General features: G+C 35.0%; 2 protein-coding genes across 16 annotated transcripts in view; one reads left to right on the top strand and one right to left on the bottom strand.

Moving 5' to 3' along the window:
• FIP1L1 (factor interacting with PAPOLA and CPSF1) overlaps positions 1-14,812 on the top strand; it is a 79,969-nt gene extending 65,157 nt beyond the window's left edge. For 10 of the 13 annotated variants that reach the window (XM_074276405.1, XM_074276406.1, XM_074276409.1 and 7 more), the window contains 3 exons: positions 4,723-4,936; positions 13,742-13,882; positions 14,506-14,812. In XM_074276405.1, the coding sequence (XP_074132506.1) occupies positions 4,723-4,936; positions 13,742-13,882; positions 14,506-14,653 (503 nt within the window). In that variant the 3' untranslated portion in view covers positions 14,654-14,812. The remainder of the gene's footprint in view (positions 1-4,722; positions 4,937-13,741; positions 13,883-14,505) is intronic. The other 3 variants (XM_074276417.1, XM_074276418.1, XM_074276416.1) reach the window with 2 other exon arrangements.
• Positions 14,813-15,840: 1,028 nt separating this feature from the next.
• LNX1 (ligand of numb-protein X 1) overlaps positions 15,841-25,615 on the bottom strand; it is a 197,952-nt gene continuing 188,177 nt past the window's right edge. For all 3 annotated transcript variants that reach the window (XM_074276403.1, XM_074276402.1, XM_074276404.1), the window contains 3 exons: positions 23,534-23,762; positions 16,671-16,829; positions 15,841-16,252 (listed from right to left, as the gene is read on the bottom strand). In XM_074276403.1, coding sequence (XP_074132504.1) covers positions 16,117-16,252; positions 16,671-16,829; positions 23,534-23,762 — 524 coding nt within the window. In that variant the 3' untranslated portion in view covers positions 15,841-16,116. The remainder of the gene's footprint in view (positions 16,253-16,670; positions 16,830-23,533; positions 23,763-25,615) is intronic.

A 25,615-nucleotide genomic window follows, 5' to 3' on the forward strand; every position in this document is an offset into this window, starting at 1 on the left:
TTTAATAGAAGAATTTAGGGGTGAGAAGGTCATACTTGTATTTTAGGAAAATTATTTTGACACCTGACTGGAGATTGAACTGTCCAAAAAAAAAAGATGAGGCAGGAAGGCCAAAATAGTTTTATACATGTTGAGTTTATGTTTGAGACATCTAGTACAAAATGTTTAGTATGCAATAGAAGGAATGAGACTATTGGTCAGGAGAGAGGTTAGGGCTAGACTAATAAATCTAAGAATCATCTGCATAGAGATGCTAGTTAAAAACCTGGAATTTTGATGAGATTACCAAAGGAAGTGTAGTATAAAGGGAAAAGAAACGAAGGATGTAGGATGGAACCATGGCTAATTAAATACCTACTATGTGTCAGGTACTATACTAAGTACTTTACAAATATTCTCATTTGATCTTTACAATAACCCTATGAGGTGTAAGTACTTTTACTATCCTATTTTATCATCTCGTTTTATAGTTGTGACTGATGCTAGCTAGAATGAAGATCCAGCAAGGAAGACAGAATGAAGGATCAGAAATATAGGAGAACCAGTAGAATATCAAAGTTAAAAAGGTGATCAGTAGTGTCATAGATTGCAGACAGTTGAAAAGGATGAAAATCAAATATAATATTGATTCATGTAACTCCTTATCTTTAGGCCATTGTGTTCTGTAAATTGTGTTTACAAATTCCAGAGAAGGGAAGTCTAGAGCCTTTGATAGAAATAGTTTTTGTCCGCCTAATGAGCTTTTATTGATTATGGCGATATATACTCCTATACCAAGTCCACACTTGATTTCTGTTTATATGCTGTCAATAAGATAATATTTGAGAGTATACTTTACAGAATCTGTATAAGAATAGAAAGTCCCTAGAAAATCAACTAAAAAAATTACTAGAAACAATTCACAACTTTAGCAGAGTTGCAAGATACAAAATAAATTCACACAAATCATCAACATTTTTATATATTACCAACAAAGTCCAACAGCAAGAGATACAAAGAGAAATTCCATTTAAAGTAACTGTCAGCAATATAAAATATTTGGGAGTCTACCTGCTAAGACAGTCTGGAACTACATGAACACAATTATATTAGAAAGCTGTGGTTATCAAAACCATTTGGTATTGGCTAAGAAATAGACTAGTTGATCAGTGGAATATGTTAGGTTCACCGGACAAAATAGTAAATAACTATAGTAATCTAGTGTTTGACAAACCCAAAGACTCTAGCTTTTGGGATAAAAACTCATTATTTGACAAAAATTGCTGGGATAATTGGAAACTAGTATAGCAGAAACTAGGCATTAAAACACACCTAACACCATATACCAAGATAAGGTTGAAATGAGTTCATGATTTAGACATAGTGATAAGAAAATTGGAAGAAAAAAGGATAGTTTACCACTGTGGAAAAGGAAGGAATTTCTAGCCAAATAAGGAGGAGTTCATTATTGATGATTATAATTTTGATTATATTGTTTAAAAGTTTTTGTAAAACCAAAATGGATGCAGATAAGATTAGAAGGGAAACAATAAATCTGGAAAACATTTTTACATTCAAAGGTTCTAATAAAAGCTTCATTTTAAAAATGGATAGAAAATTGACTCAAATTTATAAGAATTCAAACCATTCTTCAATTGATAAATGGTCAAAGAATATGAATAGACAATTTTCACATGGAAAAATTAAGTTTTTTATTATTTTTAACATTAAATATTAATTTCTATAATTAAAGGGGGTTCTAAATCACTATTGATCAGAGAAATGCAAATTAAAACAATTCTGAGATACCACTTCACACTTTTCAGATTAGTTAAAGTGACAGGAAAACAATGATAAATGTTAAAGGGGATGTGGGAAAACTGGGACACTAATACATTGTTGGTGGAATTGTGAACTGATCCAATCATTTTGGAGAGCAACGATGCCCAAAGGGCTATCAAACTCTGCATACTTTTTGACTCAGCAGTGTCTCTACTGGGCTTAGATTCCAAAGAGATCTTTAAAGGAAAGAAAGAGACCCACGTGTGCAAAAATGCTTCTGGCAGCTCTTTTTTGTAGTAGCAAGAAACTGGAACCTGAATGGTGCCCATCAGTTGGACAATGGCTTGAATGAATTGTGGTGTATGAATTTAATGGAATATTATTCTTTAAAAAATGATAAGCAGAATTATTTCAGAGAGGTCTGGAGAGATTTACATGAACTAATCTTAAGTGAAATGAGCAGAACCAGGAGATCATCATACACAGCAACATCGATAATACAATGATCAATTCTTATAGATGTGACTCCTTTAACAATGAGATGTTTCAGGCCAGTTCCAATGGATTTGTGATGGAGAGAGCCAGTGAGAGGACCGACTATGTATTTTTTGTTGTTTGCTTGCTTTTTGTTTTCTTTCATAATAATGTTATCATTACCTTCCCTGCAGGTTTTATCTATTTGTTCTCAAAGATATTTTCTCAGTCTTTCCCTAATATTCCTCTGTTTCTTACTTTCTGAATCTCCCCTTGTTGGCCATTTCCTTAGGGACCAGACTTCAATTCCATCTTAAGCCTCTCATGCATTTCAGGCTTCTCCAACCTCAATCTTTGCCATAATTGACTTCTGAGGGGTACAGAACTGACATCAGGTAGATATTAATATCCTTTTTCCTTCAGCCCCTGTAAAGCTCACTTGATGGTGCCCAATCCCAGTATCCTCTGTTCTTTTTACAACATGGCTGGACCACTGCCACACTGTAGACCTCAGCCCACTTGACACTGTGCAGGAGTAAAGGGTTGAGTTCTTAAAATACTTCCTTGATACTTTGGCATGGGACTGAGTAGGTAAATTAATTTGTGTAATACTATCATTGTTAGCATATTAATTTAGCCAACTAATATTGTTCAGTTATTTAGATCTGTCTTTGTTTATAGAGGTATTTATAGTTGTATTCGTATAGTTCGTGTGTTTCTTTGTAGGTACACTCCACAGAGTCTTAAACATTTTGCAGTTTATTTTTTAAAAAGGGGGTCCTTTTATTTTTCAGAATACATGCAAAGATAGTTTTCAACATTGATCTTGCAAAATTTGTACTCCAAATTTTTCTCCCCTTCACCTCTCCTCTCCCTTCTCTAGATAGCAAACAATCCAACATAGATTGAATCTGTGTAATTCTTCAAAATGCATTTCCATATTTATCATGCTGTACAAGAAAAATCAGATCAAAAGGGGGAAAAATGAGAAAGGGAGAGAAAAAAAACAAGCAAACAACAACAGAAAGGGTGGAAATACATACTATATTGTGATCCACACTCAATCCCCACAATCTCTCTCTGGGTGCAGATGGCTCTCTCCATCGTAAGACCATTGGAATTGGCCTGTATCATCTCCGTGTTGAAAAGAGCTAAGTCAGTGATAATTGATTATCACATAATCTTGTTGCTGTTGCTGTGTACAATGTTCTCCTTGCCCTACTTAAACTTTACTCAGAATCAGCCTATAGTTACTTTAAATGGAATCTCATTGCCTCTTTTGCTGAGTTTTATTGGCATATAGAAATGCTGATATGTGTTGGTTTATTTTATATTCTGCAATTTTGCTAAAGTTATTATTTCATTGATTTTTTTTAGTCGATTCTCTAGGATTTTGAATGTATACCAAACATCATCCACAGAAAATGACTTTTATTTCCTATTTACCTATATTCCCTCAATTTTCCTTTTTGCATCATACTAGATTATAAAAGTATTTTTTTTAATGACACACAAGAAATTATTGTATTTTATCAGATGATTTTCTTTTCTGCAACTATTGATAAAACCATTGGAGGGATGTTTATTAGTATGCTAAGTCAAGTTTGTAGTTTTCCTAATATACATAAACCTAAAAAATATTTCCTAATATATATAAACCAAGACTGGATTCTTGTTATATAACCAATGTAGTCATAGTGTATGTAATCTTTATAATGTATCTAGTCTTGTTTATTATATTTTATTTTAAAATTTTGCATCTATATTCATTGGAGATGTTATTCTAAACTTTTTTATTCTGTTATATTAAGAGAATATTTGTGTCATAAGAGAAACTTGGTTAAAATTCCCTTTACTGGTTTTGCAAGCAGGTTATGTTCTATTGGAATTAATTGTCCTTTGAATATTCATTAGAATTTGCTCATCAATCCATTTGCTCCTGGGGGAAGGGAGAGTTCCTGTTTCATAAAACCTTTCCTTTCCCTATTGACCCTCCCACCCTCTTAATTCACACATCATTTTGGGCTCCTTGACACTTAAGGAGCTTGTGATCTCTTCTTCTATTAACAAATTAAGAAGTCCTACTTCACAAAAGTGTACATGAAAAATTTTTAAAGGTTGAGATATTTTATGGTTTGGTAGGATCCCAGTGGTAAATAAGCATTTCTTTTTTGTTTTTGCAGCAGAATTGGGATTGACTAGCCCAGGGTCACACAGCTAGTATCAAGTGTCAGAAGTCAGGTTCTCCTGACTATAGGGCCAGTTCTCTATCTACTGTACCACTGGTGCTCTTAAATAAGCATTTGTAATTTTTCTTTTTCTTCAGGAGCATTATCTGGTTAAATTTGCAACATGCCTCACACTTTAATATAACAGCATATCTATTTTTTCTTTTCTGTGAAAAAAAAATTTATTCCAGTCTCTTTAAGCACCTCTTTTGTTTTCAGTGTATTAACCCTTGTTTCTAATTATTTCACTTTCTTTCAGTTGCTTTTCCTCATCTTCCTGGTTCTGCTCCTTCATGGCCTAGTCTTGTTGACACCACCAAGCAGTGGGACTACTATGCCAGGAGAGAGAAAGATCGAGAGCGAGAGAGAGAACGAGACCGAGAGAGAGATCGTGATCGTGATAGGGAAAGAGAACGTACCAGAGAGAGAGAGCGAGAACGTGATCATAGCCCAACACCAAGTGTATTCAACAGGTTTGTTAAACATACCTTAATTTGTGCCTAATGTTAGGCATACATCAGAGTTTTAAATTCAGATAAATGTTTTGGAGGGAGAGTGGAAATTTCCAATGGAAATTTTTTTAAATGTGTTAAAAATTACTTGCTAAATGTTTTCAGGACAATTGAACTATTATAACTAACTATTAAAGAAGTGTGAGAGAGATGCCTCTTTACCCAAGAATAGTATTATCTTTTTTTTTCCCCCTGAGGGTAATTGTGATTAAGTGACTTGCCCAGAGTCACATAGCTAGGAAGTGTTACGTGTCTGAGGCACATTTGAACTCAGATTTTCCTGACTGCAGGGCTGGTGCTCTATCCATTGCACTGTCTACCTGCCCCTAATAGTATTGTTTTTCAGAGAGGAAAAAAGAATAACAATAGAATTCATAAGTCATGTTTATGTTGATGCCTAGAAAACTGTTGTAACATCAAGATGCCATCTCTTTTATTAATTCAAGCATTTATTAGGTACCTACTGTGTGATGAGTCCACATACTGAGATTGCATAGACAAAAAGAAATAATTTGTGGTCAGTTGAATATCTAGAAAATGTGTTTTAAGACCTCAGGAATTGGTTCCTTTCACCCTCCCCCTCCCAGGACGCCACCATCTCCCTCCCACCCTTCCACGTCTAGCTTCATAGTCTTTCAGTATCATTCATCTCTCCTATCCATTTCTGTTTTCTCCACACATTCTTTTGCCCTAGTTCAGGACTCCATCATCATTAGCAGATCACTATAATAGCCCTTAAATTGTTGCTGTTACTTTCAGTCTCCTTTTTCTCTCATTTGCCATCTATATAAATAATCTTCCAGGACACAGGTCCACCATACAATTATTCAAAATGTTGAAAACTATGAAGGATTCCTCATGTCCTGCAGGATAAAATATAACACTTTCCTCATTTAAGGCCCACTGCAATCAGATTCCAACTTAGTCTTATGCCCTTTTAATACTATTCCCCCCCCCCCCTTTGAGGCTAGGGTTAAGTGACTTACCCAGGGTCACACAGCTAGGAAGTGTTAATTAAGTGTCTGAGACCAGATTTTAACTCAGGTCCTCCTGAATTCAGGGCTGGTGCTCTATCCACTGCGCCACCTAGCTGTCCCTGATGTTCTTTTAATACTAATTGCTAATACACACTAGACATTCCACCAAACCACGACTAGCAATTTCCTTTCTGTCCCTTTCCCCAGTCCCTGAGAAGGCAAGGCAATATGATATGTTATTCATGTGAAATTAGATAAAACATTTCTTTTTTGCCAGACTTTTTTTTGTTGTTGTTGTTGTTGTTGTTAATGAGAAATTATATTTTAGTTTACACACTCTCTGGAGGTGGATGGCATTTTTTTTCATCATTAGTCTTTTGGAATTGTCTTGAATTATTGTATTGATGAGAGTAGCCAAGTTTTTCACACCATTACAAATCATTTCAGTTCTTCTCACTTTACTTTGCATCATATAGTCCTTGCCATGGTTTTCTGAAACTATCTTCTTCTTCATTTCTTATAGCACAGTGATACTCCATCAATCATATACCCCAACTTATTCAATTACTACTCAGTTGATGAGCATTCCCTTTGGTTTCCAATTCATTGCCACCACAAAATGAGTTTTTGTAAATATTTTTGTGCATGGAGATGCTTTTTCCTTTTCTTTCATCTCTTTGGAATACAGATCTAGTAGTGATATTTCTGGGTCAAAGAATATACTTAATTTTGTAGCCATTGAGCCTGGTTCCAAATTGATCTCCAGAATGGTTGGACCTGTTCACTACTTCAACAGTTCATTTGTATTCCTATTTTTCTCTCATCCCCTATAACATTTTTCATTTTTGACAAGTATGAAGTAATATCTTATTCTTGTTTTAATTTGTCTTTCTCTATTCAGTAGTGGTTAAGAGCATTTTTCCCATATGACGATAGATAGCTTTCATTTCTTCTGAAACCTGCCTGTTCGTAATCCTTTGACAAATTATCAGTTAGGAAATGGCTCTAATTTTTTCTAAATTTGACTCTGCCCTATATTCAGTGTATATTTAAGAAATGAGACTTGCATCAGAATAATTTGTTGTAAAAGTTTTTGCTTTCTACTTTTTACTTCATCATCTAATGTTACTTTCTAGCAAAAGGTTTCCCTGATTATTCCTTCTAATTAACTTTATTTTTGCTTTTACTTTGTCTGAAATCATGGTTGATCCTCTTGCCTTTTTTTTTTTTTTTTTTTTTTTTTTTAAGTTTTGCTGAAGCATTTTCTTTATTTTAATTAAGCAAGTCTTTCAGTTTCAAATGTCTCTGATAAACAACACATTGTTGAATTCTGGTTTCTAATCAGTTCTTACTGTTTCCATTTTATGAGTGAACTCATGTCATTCACATTCAACAGTTATGTCTACTTTGTATTTCCCTCCATACCATTTTCTTGTTTTTTATTCTTTCTCTATATTCTATCACTCTTCAAAAATGTTTTGCTTCTATTCCATACTTCTCTTAATTTTTTTTCCCCTTTTATCACAGTCATCTCATCCATCCTTCATCCCAGCTTTCTTGTGTGCACATGCGGGGGGGGGGGGGGGGTGTGTGTGTGATTTTTCTGTTTTTGAACCAATTCCAATGAGTTCAAGCATTGCCTCTCACCCCTACTTATAAAAACTCTTCCTTCTGTCTTTTATGTTTAAAAAAAAAAAATTACTGTTTTACCTCTCCCTTATTCCTCCCAGTACATTTCTTTTTCTCACCTCTTCATTTTTTTAAATCATCTCATTATAATTTATTCATATCTATGCCCTCTAAATTCTCTCTCCTTGATCTATTTTCCAGAGAAGTTATATTTCCAAAAAATAGAAAATCTTTTTTCTTTTATTTTTTATTCTTTTGACTTTGTTTTATTGTTTCTTGATGTTTCATGAAATCATTAGCTTTAGCTTGGCCCAATTTTGATTTTTAAAGAATTATTTGCTTCACTAAATATTCTGTACTACTTTATCCATTTAGCCAATTCTTTTTTGTAATTTCTTAAGTTTAATTTTGTACCGCCTTTTACATTTGTCCTATTCTGCTCTTTAAGGAATTTTTTCCTTCAGTAAATTTTTGTGCCTTTTTTTCGATAGACCAATTTGTTTTTTAAGATGTCATTTTATTTAGTAGTTTTTGTGCCTCTTTAACCAAACTATTACTGTTCTTTTTTTTTTTTTTTCCCCATAATTTTCATGCATTGCTTATTCTTTTCTCAAATTTACCTCTACTACTATTATCTCTTTAATTCTTCTTGGGTTCAATTAGCATTTTTTCTTTGAGCTTTGGTGACATTGTGTTCTTTTAAATTTGTATAAATTTCCACTGCTACTTTATTAGCTTTTTATGATCAAGATAGGTTTTGTTATTTGCTCATTTTTCAAGCCTTTTTCTTGACACTGGTGTGCCAATCCAAATTTGATTGGAGGTGTTATTCTAAACTTGAGAGGAATGTTGACACTCAGCAGTGTTGTTTCTAATCCTCTCCATCTTGGCTTTCATTTTATTTTAAAGTTAACAATCACCAATGAGATAAGAAATAAAATCACAAATTTCAATCAGTTTATGAATGTAAAAGTGAAATTTGTATTAAATGTATAAATGTGTAATATATTGCTCTACATTTGCCTTACAAAGTTGGTCAAGGAACTAATTTATTATATTGCTTACTGGAAACATTTAAAACTAAGGGTAATATCTAAATTAAATGACTTGAGTTTTCTGGTCATGATTTTTTAAGATTTATATATATATATATAACTTTAGTGTAAAGTAGCTTGATATTAGGAATATAATTTAAGTCATTTTCATAATTTTGTAACTTTGAAATATCTACTTTTGATTTTATTATTGAGCTACCTAATTAACTAGCATTTTGGCAGCTGAATTGACCAAGTAATTGCTCAAAGTTCTTTCCAGTTTTAGGATTTTATAGTTTTATCATTCTGCAATAAAGTCTTACAGGACAGTTTTAATTCCCATTTGCCTTCTCTTTCACTTGAGTTGAGGATTTAGCCCGAGGTTATACAATATGTTTCTTCTTTTTGCAGGTGCATATGCACCTACAACACCCTTGGGCAGATGATGACTAATTTTGATATTCTGTCTAAAGCAATAATTATTCCCTCATGTCTATTATATTCAGAAGAAAGTATTATAAGGCTTCCAGTATTTAAGTGATTCCAAGAAATATTTCCAAGTTCATGCTTATATTATGAAATTATATAAAGAAAAATTCATATTAGAGTATATGTGTGTGACTATTATTGATTACTGAAAATAAAGCTAATATTAACTTAAGTATAAATTTACTATAATTCATCTTGGATATGGAAATTAAAGAATAATAGTGGAATTAATAAAATTATAATTCTTCCTGAAACTTCTACTCAAATTTCACCTCACTAGCCCACAACTATTTCCTCACCTGCCCCACAGACTGTAGTCCTAGCTTATGAAGGAATAATCAAAGAGAGAATGCATGAAGCATGCATGTTCATAAACAAAGGACTTAACCTTAATAAGCAGAACTAACTAGTTCTAACTAGAATTAACTAGTTTTCCATGGAGTTATATATTTTTGTTGTGCCTTAATAATGCAGATACTTGCAGAGTAGTTTTGACTTATTGGTGAGGAAGAGGTCTTTTTTCTTTTAAGTGCTATTTAATTTTCAGTGGAAGAACATGCATTAACGATTATATTAAGCCAATTTGAAGAAAGTATAACCTTTAGATTCCTGAGGAGTACCAGCCCTTAGTGTTTACCTTTATCTAAGATTTTAAGGCATGATTAAAAATTAAAACCCCAAAGGGAGAAATGTGGGAGTATTATGTAGATTTGAATTGTCTCCAGCATTTAAACATACTTTAAAGGTCCAAATTAAGTATAAGAAAATGCAGGGGGGTTTTTTGTTTGTTTTTTTGTTTGTTTTGTTTTTTTTAAACAGCCATTATATTGATAGGGCATCTAGTATGTGTGTTGTATTACAAATTACAGGGTCAGTGCTTTAAGAAGTCCAGACCAGTTGCAACATCTGTTTTTCAGACAATTAAATTGTGGAGCAGAAAGAAGACTGGTCATTCTAGGGTGCTTAAAACGAGGTATAATGACTTCCAGGCCCAGAAAAACCTCTGTGTGGCTGCCAGAGTTATCAGTAAAAGGGGTGGGAGAAGAGGCCTTGGGTTTTGTGTGTGGGACTAAATTATCTACCATCTGCAGTAAAGCTGCTGCCATATGGCTGTATTTAGAAACTGAAAGACCTTATGCTAACAGAAGTTGGTTTTAGGGTAAGCGGGATGGTTAAAAATGACAAATCATGAAGTAATTGGCATGTGTTCAAAAGAGAGAGGAAGAAAAGTGTTCCACATTAAATAATTTTTTTATAAAAATTTGGTACTGTGTTTTAATTTGGAGATGAGCTCAATTGTCAAAATCTTGATTTTTAAAATTTTTACTTTATTTTATTTTACCATCCCTACCTTCCTCTCCTCCTCTTCCTCCCACCCCAAACTTTCTCACAAAAAGTAAATTAGGTGAGGTCTTTTGCTATTATAATGGGATACTGCTGGTGTTAAAATTACTACCATGACTATTATCTCTTTTTGAAGTGATTGATGTTATTTGGACTTTAGTATTCACATTTTTCTTTTCCTCAATATCTTGCTTTTCTTCAACCAACATTTTACCAACTTAAACAGTTGTCTAGCTAGTGCTGAAGGGGAAACAAAAGAGTATGAGAGGTGGGTACCAAAAAAAGAAATTAGGGAAAGGAATCACAGGTTAGAGAAGTGTGGGGAAAGAAGTAAAAAATATTCCAGCAAAATTCAAAACATTAGGCATATTTATTCCATTTTATTAGTATGCTATTTATTAATGCTCATTATTGTCTCCAAATTACCTCAGTGATGTCAGAAGTCAATTTTTCTTTAATTTCTGGCTCCCTCCCTCTTCTCTCTTCCTGAAGCCACAATGTTTTTCATGATCTATTTCACATTTTTCTAAGTTATAATTTACCAACATGATGAGCAAAAAGAAAATAGTTGGGCTGTTTGTAAAACTTTTAATTAAAACGCCTTTTCTAACCAATTGAATGGAAAAAAAAAACATAAACATGATAACTTGATGACAGTGCATCATTTTGTTTATGAACTGCTTTAAAACTGCTTTTTGCTCAGCTTTTTCCCTGCAGTTTTTTGTTTTGGGTTTTGGATTTTTTTTTTTTTTTTTTTTTTTTAATAACTGCATGGTACAGTTCACAAAAATGCTAGTTCTGAACTTTAAGCAAGTCAGCCCTTGTTCCAAATTTCAAATTGCTTAACTATAAATAGAGGCTGAACTAGATGATATCAGAAGTGTTTTCCAATTCTAACACTGTGATCTTATGTACTTTTTTAAATCATGTGTTTCACATGGTAAAATAAATTTTAAGGCATTTAAATATTTTTTCATATGGGTAAGCTAGCCATAATTATCAGATCTTGTTTATTGGAAAAAATAACATTAGTAAGTATGCAGTAGGATCAAATATTTAGACCTTGAGGGAACATTAAAGGTCATCTAAGTTGAACCATATTTTTTAGATGAGGAAACTGAGACCCAAAGAGGTAATTTGATTTAAAGTTATGTAGCTTGAGTTGACAATTGCTACTTATAGAATCAAATTATTATTTCCTTAAATTTTAGAAAATTGTATTCTATGTTCTTGAAAATATTTCCAGTTCGGGGGGAGCAGTGCTCTACAAAATGAGGTGATGACCCCTATCTTCTTCAATCCCTTTATTCTTTGTAGTAATGGTGGAGTTAGGAAAAAGGGGTCATGGGTTTTTGACCATCAACAAATTTGAATTTGACTATTGGCTATTGTAAATGTGAGGTCCTTGAGTCCTTATGTCTTTAGTGGATCAAATCACTCTTGATATTTCTGCTATAAATGAAACCAGAATAAAGAAGGAAATTGGGGCTAAATAAAATGATGGGTCACAGGATTTTTGAAGGGGCAAAGAAAGAGATTGGCAGCATTGGTTTTATAAAACTAATAGCTACAAGAGATTTCATTGACAATGCATCATCATCATGTACTGCAGCACTGTTGGAAAGACCAAATAGATGAACATAAATTGCCCAAATTCAATGTATATCTTATTTATTTATGCCTGTCAAACTTAAGTTATCTGTCTGAAACAAACTTCATTCTGGATAAGATGGGTCCAAAATGTAGATTACTTTTGGGAAATTGCAAAGCTTCTCATAACCATGGCCCATCCTTTTAGTCCATTTTACTAGTGTTATACAGCAGTAAGTCTATAACATCACTTTTTCCAAAACAACTGAAGGTGGATGTGGCCAGTGGATAGTCTCGTGGTGGGTTTGAACAAGTATATAACAGAATTTACTTGACAGAGAGGAGGGGTTGGTTACATAAAGGATAGTGGTCGGCTAGAATGCTGGTACTTTAGCAATTTAATGAGAAAACTCAGAAGTGTGAGTTCCTAAATCATTTTGAGGATTTATAAAAAATTTCAAATAAAGTAGTTTATAATTTACTATGGAGCCATTGTGGTTCCATAGTTGCATTATATCATACAATGTCATATTGCATCATCACATGTTACATTATTACATATTACATGTCATATTATATCTTATAATGCCAACCTGGCAACTCAGAATACAGGGTATGACATCTTTCAGTCATTGTACACATTTTTGCAACCATAACTAGACATCTAATTTGGTCCCAGCAACTTATTAAAATAGCTTATTGAGGATGGGAACATGCTTATTATCTTCATTACTTACCAGTATCTTGAAATATAAGTATTTATGCTAAATGTTTGAATTAAACTGAACTTATTGAGTACTTACCGTGTGTAAGGCATTGTACAAAGATTGTATAAGAAATTTCTTACTTTTTGTGGTATTATTTCTCTGGCCTTAATTTTTCTGGTAACTGAATCTTAACTATTTCACTCCTCCTAATCACAAATTAGATTTTCTATGGAAACAGTCAAATTTCTTTCCCCTCCTTGAATCATTCTTTGATTGACATTCAGAATCAACTAACTTTTCAGTTGGTTATACTGCATATTTTTACAGACTGTATATACTTAGGTATACTTCCTGATTTCATTACATAAAAATCAATCTTGGAACTTAATGGATGGAACATTATCATGCATCTTAATTTCTTCAGTGTCATCTAAAATATTACTTTGCCATCTGTATAGTTTTTCCAAATTCTTTAGTGAAATTAATTCTCATATTTTACAAGTAATTTGAGAGTGAATAAAAACAGGCTAGCTCACTTCCAAACTTGTGTGTATATGTATGTTTTATCCATAAATAGGCAGGTGGTGTGTCTTTCATGTGAAAAAAATAACTAGAGAAAAACTATTTTCTTTAGTTATCAGAGATAATTGTGAAAGCTGGAGTCGATAGTCATTACTTGCAGAAAGCAGTTAGATTATAATTTTTTTCCTAAAATAAGTGATACTGTGTTCTAGAAAAGAGAGCCCGTGTCTTCTCTTAAACTCCCATCCAAATCCCTCTCCTCCAAACCTGTCACTTGCCACATTGACCCCTAGCAATAGTTCTTGCCGAACTGGATTCTAGTATACTCACTTAGAGGGTGAAACTAGGAGGCCTTGGGCCACGACTGGTAGTATTTGTTAACAGCAGTATGTAGTGACAGCTTTGTGTGGCTGCACTTGTCCCCACTTGTGGATGTCTCAGAGTTTCCAGGTAACTTTTTCCTGCTTTCTCCAGTGATGAAGAACAACGATACAGATACAGAGAATACACAGAAAGAGGCTATGAGCGTCACAGAGCAAGTCGAGAAAAAGAAGAGCGGCACAGAGAAAGGAGACACAGGGAAAAAGAGGAGACAAGACACAAGTCCTCCCGAAGGTGCGTTCTTTAATTGAAAAAGGTGAAGTGACTATTGGGAGCAACCTCTGGACTGAAATATTAGAAAACTCATATAAACTCACTTGCCAGTAATCAGGAGCATCCATTACATCATTAGGAATGACCTGTTAAAACCCAGAACTTATTCAAAGTCATTAGACATTCAGATTTTCACTATCCACAGATTTGGATGACAACACAGCACAGAATGTGATTTGGAAAATAGGAGTGTGCTTTTTTTTTTTTTTTTTTTAAAGAGAGACAGATAATGTAAGCAATTATATAAGCAGCCTAGTATGTCCTCCCTTTTTTAGAAGTATATTCTGCTTTAAATCCCACAACTGCTTTTTCCTTTTTAAAATCGTATCTTCTATAATTTAGCCTGCATAAATAGTAAGTATAATATGAATGGCATATGGCAATAGGTCATCTAGAAAAATTGTCTTCAAAATGATGGTATCTGTTTAAGTGTTTTGTTTTTCCTTCATTCCCAAAGCACATAGAAACATTAAGGTTTCATACAAGGAGGCTTACTTTCATTCATCAGGTTTTAGTGTAAAAAATATTATAATAAACACTAGTCACTTTACAATAGCTGACCTTTTTTTTCCCTTTTCCTTTAGTAATAGCAGACGACGCCATGAAAGTGAAGAAGGGGACAGTCACAGGAGACACAAACACAAAAAATCAAAAAGGAGCAAAGAAGGAAAAGAAGCTGGTAATGAACCTGCCCCTGAGCAGGAGAGCACTGAGGCCACCCCTGCTGAGTAAGCCAGTAGTGCTTGCATTAATGCCAGAAACTGGCTGCTTTAAATCTTGTTATTTTTTCTGGATAATGTTTAAAAAATTTCTGCTTAATCTTGTTCTGTTAGTATAAAGATAAAAGGTTAAATTTTTTTTCCCAAAATAAAAGTGAATTTTTCATGTCAAGTTTAGACTTCCTTGAATTTGTCATTATCTCATAATGTTTGAGAAATCAGAGAACAGAAATCACTAGAGCGTATTATGGACAAACTACTTAGCAAATTGAGAGAGGATGTGCCTTTCAACCTAAACACCAAATTGAATCTCATAGTTTTCATGAGTTACTCAACTGCCTGCCACCTAACAAACGTATCAAAGGCCTACTTGTATGAGCCTCAAGAGGACTTAATGAAAACTGAAAACAGGAACATGTTATTTGTAAGTAAGTTTTTTTTCCCTTTCATTCTTATATTTGAATGGCGCTCTCTGTTGACATGATCCAGTACTCGTTTTGGTATTACAGCTATTTGACATCAGTTTTTTAGTCTAAATTTGGGAGTGTAAACAAATGATGGCATGTTTGGTGTGTTCTTGTTTCCAAATCAAGAAAATCCAATTTTAAGACAATGTGGTCATTTTATTGGAAAGTACTTGAAATATAGTTCCTAGCAGGCACATATAGAGTAATAAATAACTTGTCACTTTGGCACAAACCTCCTCATGATCATCCAGAAGAGCCAAGATTAAATTGGTTTTATATTATATTTGCTGATTTTTTTCCCCCCCAAGGCTTCTTGGCCTTCTCATTTGTATAGTTCTATGTTGTTGATATTACCTGTGTTGTGAATAATAACCTTCATTTCTGGTAAATTATTTATAAAGACTTTAAAAAGGCAAACCCATAATTCTGAATGCTTATGAATTGATCCTAAAGTTAATGTTGGAAGTTTTTGTGACATAATATGGAATTTCAAAAAATGAGTTAATTTTTATAGTAAGTTCAATTTATCGTAAGTAATTAAGATAACATAATTTGAGAAATATTTGCTGCTTACAGCATCATGAAAGGAAAACCTTGCTTCAGCTAGTTAGGGTTGAAACCATAAATTTCTTCATCATGTTATTTCTGTGCTGTTTTATGACTGCTAATTCTTTCTCCCTATTGATTTCTTAATCAAATCGCATATAAATTTGAATAAGGGGCACACAAGTAGTTCCAGCTAAAGGGTTTTTATTACATTATTATATAGAAAAATATAAACTTAGAGACATGAAATAATGAGTCTTCCACTTTGATGAAAAACTACTAATAGTTTTCAGGTTTTTCAAGAAGCATTTTTCTTGAGATGCTACTTTGCCTGACATGCAAGTTTACATTTTTCTTAATGTATCCTTTAAGAAGTAAAGTTGAAAAAAAAAAATTCAAATCTCATGTCAAATTTTAAATAGCTTGTCTCTGTGTTGTGTTTTCCACCACAGCCTCACTTGTTCTATAAAAAAGTTCCAGGCCAGGAGACAATAGTGAGGGTAATTCTTCCTTTAAGTTCTTTAAGCATCCTTGCCAAACAAGCATGCATCATTCCTGATGTACTTCTACCATTGACAGCAAGAAGAATATCACCACATCTAGAAATAGAGAGACACAATATGTTTATCCATAGTTAGTTATTTTAAGATTATTCTGCTAGTTTTAATTTCTCTTACATCAATCAGTTTATTTTCCCATTAACGATATGAGTATTGAGACATAAAATACGTTAGATACATAATTACCAAAGAGGACAGTTATACCCTTATTTTTCCATTGAAATATATTTATTTTTCATTGTTCCTTAAATTCACATATAATGGGAAGAAGTTATTTACTGTTTAATACATAAGCCTGAAAATCTACAGCCAGTCTTTTTTAAGTAGTATAGAGCAAAAAAATATTCCTTCCCCCAGTCCTTAACATTACTTATGATTTAAAAAAAAAAAAAAAAAAAAAAAAAAAAGGGAAATTCTGCTGGAACAGAACCCCCTTCAGTTACCCATTCATCCTTACCTAATTCTTCCATCATTATATGCTGGTGTTCCTTCAACAATAGATTTAATAAAAAATGGTTTGTTCCCACTGTATTCTTCATAACCTCCTACAATGCTGAAACCTAGACTTCCAGCTGGATTCCTTCGTAATATTACATCTTTGCAGCTGTATAAATACCTGAAATATCAATATGATTAATGTGCATTCAGAAGGTTAAGCTTAATTACTGATGACTCTTAATTTACCTTTCTATTCTTCATATTTTTTAGATTAGTAATATTAAGGGTTCACTAAAAAAAAAAAAATAGCTTATTGAAGACCTTGATTTTCTGGCATCCTCTAACACACTCATAAGTTTTGTATGATAGAACATTACAGAAAGCTAAAGATGATAGACACCAATTAGTCTATGCTAGTAGGATTGCATCAGCAATTAGATATGTCCGGGGTAAGGGGGTGGGGGGGAGAAGAGTGTGAAATGATTCTGGTTAATATATTTTTTGTTAGAAATAATGATTTGTTAAATTGAGTGTCTTGCAAACAAGTATTTAAATGTTAATTATTTCAAAACAGAAACATAAATATTTACATGTATGCACTCATGGGTGCACAAATATGGTATTCAGAAAGCAGGTATAAAGATTAATATAAACCAAGTTTTAAATATGTCAAGATTGAAAGGATAATTCATCTGCAAAATAGAAACTGAGAATGGCTTCCTAACAAAAAGCATGAAGAGAGGACCAAAAATCTGAACTTAGTATTTTTGTATTAAAGTAGGAAATTGGGTAAGGAATGTTTCCATCTAATTTAGTAAATATTAATAACTTCATTGTATTAATCACTTAAATTTGTTTAGATTTCACTGTTTGCAGGTAAGTGTATATGTATAATCACCAACCTTAAAAGTATGATAACTATTCTGAAAGAGCAGAAGGCATGTATTCTAGGTGTTTAGAGGTAGCTTTAAAAAAAAGTTTTAAAAGGTAGATTGTGAAAGCCTTTATATGTCAGATAAGAATTTTTATCTTGGAGGCAAAAGGTAGCCATTGAACAGATATATTCCTTAGAAGATTAATTTGGCAGGTATGTGAAAGAGAAATTGGAGACATATCAAGAGTTTTATTGCATTGGTGTAGAGGAAAATCTTATGAACCTGAAGGTCACACAAATAAATAAATAAATGAGCAGTTATGAAGATGCAATTTTGAAATAGCCATGGGGGCAAAAGAAGAATCAGGGATGACTAAAGTTGAAAAAACCTGGCTGACTGACAAGGATGACTCAGGTCAGAGCATTGGAGTAGACCCATATCTAATACATGAGAAGTTATGGTCTAATGGGTAGGAGGAGAATCAGTGGAGAGGTTCAAGCCAAGAGGACAAGAAGTGTCACAATCAGCGTAGAGGTCAAATGGATGAGGGTTAGGAAAAGGCCATGCTTTAGTAGTTAAAGTGACTGATAAAGGAAAAAACAATTTCAGGTAAGTGGTAGGATTGAAAATGAGATGGGAAATCAATTGAAAGGAGTTAAGAAAATGGAGACAGTAAACAAGGTTAGATTGTGAAAAGGAGGAAGATATAGGATGGGGGAACCAATCTCATTCCTATTCTATACATATTGATGATTCTGTCTGTCTCAAGCATTTCCCACCCTCCCCATTTCTTACCCACCAGAACACTTTTCGTACTGCTCATCACTTCTGAACTCAACTGGTGAAATGGCCTAATTTTTCTCTTTGATTCAAGCCTTTTTCCTCTTTCCAATTAATCCTCCACACAGCTGCCAAAGTAATCTTTCTAAGGTACAGATCTTTATTTCCTAGAGGATAAGGTAACTTGAGGGTATAGCAGGGTCAAGTGAAGGTTTTTAAAGGATGGAGGAGACATTTTATCTTAATATCCACTGGCATCTGGTTCAACATGTTCCTGTCAATAGACTAACCATAAATTGTTGCTATTATGAAATTAATACATATTGGCAGCTAAATCTTTATTATGCTAAAATGCCTACAATGCCATCTCAACAGTACAGAAAGTCTGTTTGAATTAATATAGCAATCAAATTTAAAATACTGATAATGTTTGTATGTTAATTAATATTATTGTGTATTATATTTGCAATTCAATCTCCCCTGTTTTTAACTGCCAGGTAAAATAAGATTTGAAATTTGAAATAAAGCAAAAAAAAAAAATTGATTATCAAATTTTTAAAATGTGGTGCTTAAATACATATCCAGGTTTTCAGGTTATGTTAAAAATTAATCTAATCATTTAGGACATTACCAATTTTGTTGGTTTTTTAAAATACATAATCTAGTTGCTCAGCATAAGCAGGGTAGCTGAAAAGCATGAATTTCAATAAACAAGAATCCATTATTTTTGATGTAAAATAATATTCTTTTGCTTTATTTCACAGCAGGATTTTATGGTAGTAGTAGATTCTTCCCACAGGAACTACAAATATTCACCTGCTGCTAGGATGTTAGAAACCATGTTTACACAACAGTTCACTGACTGCTAATGTTAAAAACAGACGATTTGGGGATTTTCTCCAGAAACCAAAGAATATTACTTTCCCATCTGGGTGGTTGTATACCAAATTACTTTGAGGGAGGAGTTGGAGAATTTGGTTGATACTTAACCAAGGTCATGGTCAGCTGTTGTCAGTCTTAGCTATCAGTGTTAATATATTATTAGCATATTATTTTTAAATTGGCATGCAGACTAGTATTTAATTATTTGCTTTCATAATAAGTCTTGTCATTTAGCATCTCCTAAATACCTATTCCATTTTGAACAGTGACTGAAAATACAAATACAGAAACAACAAAATGACATTTTTAGGAAATCTCTTTTTAGTTGCTATCATCACATGCCAAAAATACAGGTCTTGGAAAATTAAATTTCTGTGATTTAGGAGACAAAATAGTTCTTGGATAGAGAATGTCATTCTGTGTATCATATGTTAAGTCACAGAGGTAAGTTTAGTTTTTATTTAATCATAAAATCATAGATCTTTAGAAAGAAAGAGAGCTGGAAGAGAGACCTCAATGAAACCCATTCATATTTTACAAATAAAGAAACTGAAGCCCAAAGAGCTAAATAATATAGTCACGGTTACATGGATAATAAATTGTAAGGGGTGGGATGGGAAACCCTTTGGTAAGCAATAGATAAATGTCAGTTCCTGTCATTTTGAAAAGCTAACAAAAGCAATTAATTATGTTGGCTAATCAGATTAGTCAAAACTAGTCTTGCATTTGAAATCATGTTTTCATATCTTAACAATTAAATTTACTGATTTGGATCTTTAGAGCAAGTTTATAATCTGGAATTTTTAAAAAGAAGGGGCCACTTAAGTCATCTACAGTAGCTCTTTTAAAGAACCAAGTCAGTGCTGTGATCTGCAAAAATGCATTATTAATGAATAGATCACAGAACATGGATTTAGATCCAAAGGGTCATCTAGTCTAACTTCTTCGGTTTGTTAGTAAGGAAACAGATTGAAGGGGTGTTATTTCCCCAAATTCCCACAGAACAGAATTTGAACACAGGCCCATACGATTCATGTCTCTTTTTACTAGACCTCAGATAATTGAGACTAATCTTTGCTACAAATAATGTGATCTCCGCGAATAATTTTTTCAGTTTCTAAGCTATAGAGCTGGGGAAAAGTTAGAGAAATGTTGTCACTAACTTATGCTGAAATTTGCCATGACCTTGATGTCTGGTAATGGGTCACATGGATGGGAATCTGGTCATAGTAATCACACCTATGGTATCAAATGTGCTTAGCGATTGATTTTTTTTTACTAGTGGGTAAGTACTTTTGCCCAAGTGAGAATCTTGTCTACAATTCCCATTTTTCTCCTCTCTATGGTTTGTAACTATATCAGTTTTTATGAATTCTTCATGAAAAGAATGTATATCCCACAGGGAGGGGCTGAATATTATGCCTGCCCTACTGTGCCACATCATAGAGAAAATTCCTTTACAAACTGTGGGCTAGCTTGGCCTAGTCACAGTTTCTCTTCTACATGTGTGCTTTTGTCTTAATTGGAGGGGACAGGAGATGTTTCCTCCTCTTTCCCCCCTCCCAAAAAAAGTAAATATTGCTCGATTGTGCACATACTCAAAAAATTCTCTCATGTTGTGATCTGATATGTCCAAAACTCTTGAAAATACCTCTATAATTCAGTGAAATTTAAATTTTGACATTTCTTAAGATATTTGGTTTGTTTCCAATATGCTAAATGATTTGTTCATTTGTGATTCAAGTGGGAGCTCTGGTGGCTAGTCAAAGCCATAGGAGCCAGGCTCTGAAGATCCTTTTCATCCTCTGAGAGTAGTGAGCCACCTTAAATACTCGTTGTTAAATGAACTAGGACTAGAGACCATAGCAGGTGTGCAATAAAGAGAAAGACCACCCCTGATCTCCCCAGCTCCTGCATCTCTCTCTCTCCTGGCTCAGAGTCCCCATTTAATTCAAAATGAGAGTTCCAAGTTACAGGCCTTGCTTTTGCCTTTGATAACTTTCTCCCTTTTGTTTCAGTCATTTTTATTTAGTGTATTAGTGTATTACCCTAATACACTGGAGGAGAAAGTGAGGTAGGTGACCTTGCCCAGCTGTCTTCTTGAAATGCAATTTCACATACATGTCTTGGCTCTCTTGAAGAACAAAAGACAACCAACAACAATCCTTACTATCATCTAAGATGTGAGGGCATTTCCACTTGTTAAATGGAATCCTCCCTTCCTCGAGTTATTTCAAACTCCTTTCTCCAGAATCTCACTGCTGTTCCGGGTTTGGAAAGCATCTCCTGGTCATACAGACAAGGAAGCCGTGTCTAAAAGTGGAGGGTGTTCTGCTGCTAACTTCCATCACCCACCACAAACAATAACATGTGAGTCTTCCCCAGACGCCATTCCCAGCATTTGTTCCTGGGCAAAGATAGATCCCAGGAAGCTGTGTAGGGGAGCTCTGCTCAGCGGCCTAGTGCCGAGTTACCCATGTCTCACCGAACTTAGAGGTGATAAATCTAACCGAATTCTTCTAGGAGGCGTAGCAAAGGTGTTTGGTTGTTTAACGAGAAAGCCTCTGCCCCAACATATAAGACTTCCAGGATAGGAAAAGGTTAAGTTCTTAGGGAAGAAAGGAAATGATTTAATGTGGATTAATGTGATACATGTCCTGATGAGAGAATTTGTTGAAGGACTTCCAGATGCTGAGTATGGGCCCTCAAGAGCTAGCAGAATAAAGGTCATAAGTATTCACTGAGTCAGCTCCCATTAAGTGGCATCTGATAACCTGTACGACTAAATGACGTCTGAAGCTTGTGTCTAGCCGGGCACACAATCACACATTAATGAGGGTGAGACACAGCTCTGTTCATTGTCTGGCTGAAGCCACTTTTACTCCTAGCCCAGTCTGAATATAAGAGGATGGGCACTCACTGGATTAGCATACTAATACCCCGTACACACTTGGGCCCTTTTTGTGTGAATTGGGTTGCAGCTGGGGATGTGATTACAATGAATTTCCTGTTTCTAGACCTGATGATATGGGGTGTATTTTTTATTCATTGGAGGCTAAGAGGGCTGGCTTGGTTTGGCATTAGGAGAAGAATCTAAAGGAAGACCATGTCCTGGATTTAAATGGAGGTGCGATTTTTTTTAAATAATATTCTGCCCTGTTTGTGATTGACTGGGGCTTTCATAGCTAACTAGAATGCCTTTAATAAAGGGTTAGAAAGTAGCCTGAAACTCTCACTTGAGAAGTCAAGATGGATGCCGAGAGACATCCCCTTGTAATGGGGCCAAAAGTGTAATGAATTTGTCTCTCTCAAGGAAAGGCTGACTTCGGGAGTCCCCCAGGGATTCCACGCTAGTTGGAACAGCAAAAGTTAAAGACAAGAGTGCTCAGCCTCTAAGTGAAAAGCAAAAAAGTGTTCCAGGGAGGGAACTGGATCCTGGCACTGCCAAATGAATGATGTAGCAATGAAGATGGAAGATTTCCTAAGAATACCCAGGCAACTGAAAACCAGTGATTTGTTGATGGGGAACACTTCAGGACACTCCCTCACTCTTCCCTTAGAGGGCACTCAGGAAAAGCTCATGTTTCTCTCCCACCAAAGAGATAGGCTACATTGTTCCCTCAGCCAAATGAAAGCTTTTTAGTTAGGTGAAAATCTTGGCATTTGATTTCAATGCTATGGAAAAAAGGGAAGTTTATGTTTGTTATTTCTTATTTGTGATTGCATTGTGGTTTTTAAGTCAGGAAGACCTTCCTTCCTGATCTCAAATCGGCGTTGTACTAAATGTTGCCTAAAAGGCCTTCCATCTCCAAATCCTATCATTATCAGAAACAAACTCCCAATTTCAGCTTTCTTTGGCTTAATTTCTGTTTCGTAGAGATAGTCGGACACCTTTCTCCCTGGAGATTGTGTGTGTGAGAAAAGTCTCACCCTGTAACAGGTCTAATTACACTTGGCCAAAATTACGATTCAGCTGCTTCCCAGGTTTTGCAAATGAACTTTTCAGTTGCAGAGGGTGAAGAGGAGAAAAAGGCTCAGCTCCAGTTGGCTTATGGCAGAATTGCAAGAGAGCTGCAGAGAGAGGTTAAAGTAGGGGGCAGAATGCACTAAGTTAGCAATAAACTCTCAGGTCCTGGAAAACCTAAGAGTTCATTTTCAAGAAGAGGTCATATTCACAAGACTTTTAGCCACAAATTCATCTCTCCCCATGCTGCAGCTTCAGACTCAAGGGGGAAAGAGTCCCCCTAGGAAGACTTGTTCCACTTAAGATGGGAGTATAAGTCCTGTGAGAGAGGTGCACGTCTTTGTCCAAACTCCTCCACCAGGATGCCCTGTGCAGACTTACCGTGGCAATTCCAACCACATGATCCAGGCTGGCGACCACTCGCTGGCTTGGGCTGGGCTCTGGCTGGGCTCCGGGACTGGCCAGTTGCTGCCATTTTCCACGGACTCGCATTCTCTCAGTTCCAGGGCTTTGAGAACCACAGCTGAGGAGGTATTTTTCAATAGTGCCACAGCTTCCCCACGACTGGCCCCGGTCAGGTCGATGCCATTTACATTCAACAAAATGTCACCTGTTAGTCAAAAAAGCACAAACTGCTTTTAGAGAAGTGAACAACAGGGGATTTAAAGCTTCACAATCTACCTAAATTTGTTTTCCCTCTCTTACTTCATCTTCTCAATCAATGGGGAAGGAAAAGCATGAGTTGAAATGACTATCCCCAAATCATCAAGAATCCTTCCTCTTATTAGAAAACCTACAACTGTGGTTTTAAAATGGAGGATCATTCTCTGTCATTGTTCTTTCTCTGCCTGTGCAAAGGTGAATGAATGTAGCTGACAGATTTACCACAATTTGGCTCCTTTAGCATGAAATGATTAACATCCATGTTAGCACATAGTAGGAACTTAAATGCTTCCTGTATGATCTACTCGAGGCATCCCTTCTAGCTATCTACATCTTGGGCAGGAATTTGCTGAGAACAGAGGATGATCTAACTGGTTTAGAGTTCAGAGAGACATTAGTCCTCTTTATAGGGACCCTCCAATGAAGAAATTCATGTTAATGCAGATAGGCACCTCCTTGGTGACTTAAAGTCTGGGTCACACGGCCACTAAGGGTCAGAGGTGTGGCAGGAACCCAGATTTTCTAGACTGAGGCTAGCTCTGCTCACTGCAGTACCCTGCCTTCCCCTAAGTCCTTCTGAGGTTCCTGCTTCCAGATCTTCACCTCTCCCTCACACAGCGACATTTCACAGGATTCCCTGGAGTCAGGGAGACTTCTTCAAATCTGACGTCACATACTTCATGGTTGTGTGGCCTTGAGCAAGAAATTGCTCACTCATTCCAATTCATCACATCCTTTCAAGGCAACCTATTTGATTGTTTCCCTCAGCTTGCTGCTACTTCATCTGAAGCTCAAATTCACATTATTCCCACTGAATAATGGGAAATGTAACCAGAGGCATTGATTAATGGAATTGGTGGTTCAAATCCCATTTCCGAGAGTGAGCCCAGATGCAAATCACTTAACCTCTCCGAGCCCGGATAGCTCTCCAGGATAACAAACTAAAGACAAGCTGGCTGCAGTTGGAGGAAGAAACTTCCTATGTGGGCAGTTCCCTCCCCAGCTGAAATCCTAGGTCCCCCCCAAACAAAACACCCTGAGCATAATAGCTCAAATTTAGAACTTTTGTCTCCAAGGGAACAGATGAGATTAATTTTATATAGTTACATAAAATAGTAGAGGCAAATAATTAGCTTGTCCCTTCCTTCCCATCCATCTCTAGAGTAAGGACAAAGATGCCCTAAAGCCACATGCACTATTTCTGCTGGTAAAATGTAAGCATGGGGAGAGCGGGGAATATTATTTTTATTTTTGTACATATGTCCTAAGCCCACCATATAAGAAATAATAAATTTCCGGATAAATGGCTCTGGAATTTTAGTGGTCATTAAATAATAGTCTTTTCGGAGATTAAGAAAGCCTAAATCTTTTTCAGCTCCTGATCCCATGAATCTATCACTTGCGCATGATACTACAGCCAGGAAGTATGAGAACTTGAATCCAGGACTCCAAACTCCGTGCTTTTCCCCTCTGATATCAAACTGCTTTAACCAATTAGCCAATTTAAGGGAGGGAATGGAGGGAGGAAATTGGAACACAGGGTTTTTCAAGGGTCAATGTTGAAATTATCTTTGCGCATGTTTTGAAAATAAAATAATAAAGAAAAGAACCCCCCAAAAATAAATAAATATACAACCATTTTCTTTGTTACCTATAACAAAAACCAATTAGGCAAACAATTATATTTCATTATGGGGGCAGTGATAGAGTGCTGGGATTGGGGTCAGGAAGACCTGAGGTCAAAACTGATTTCTGCTTGCCTCAGTTTCCTCATCTATAAAATGGAGATAATAGCACCAG

The sequence above is a fragment of the Sminthopsis crassicaudata genome, chromosome 6 (genome assembly GCF_048593235.1).
Source record: "Sminthopsis crassicaudata isolate SCR6 chromosome 6, ASM4859323v1, whole genome shotgun sequence".
In the NCBI taxonomy this organism is placed as follows: domain Eukaryota; kingdom Metazoa; phylum Chordata; class Mammalia; order Dasyuromorphia; family Dasyuridae; genus Sminthopsis; species Sminthopsis crassicaudata.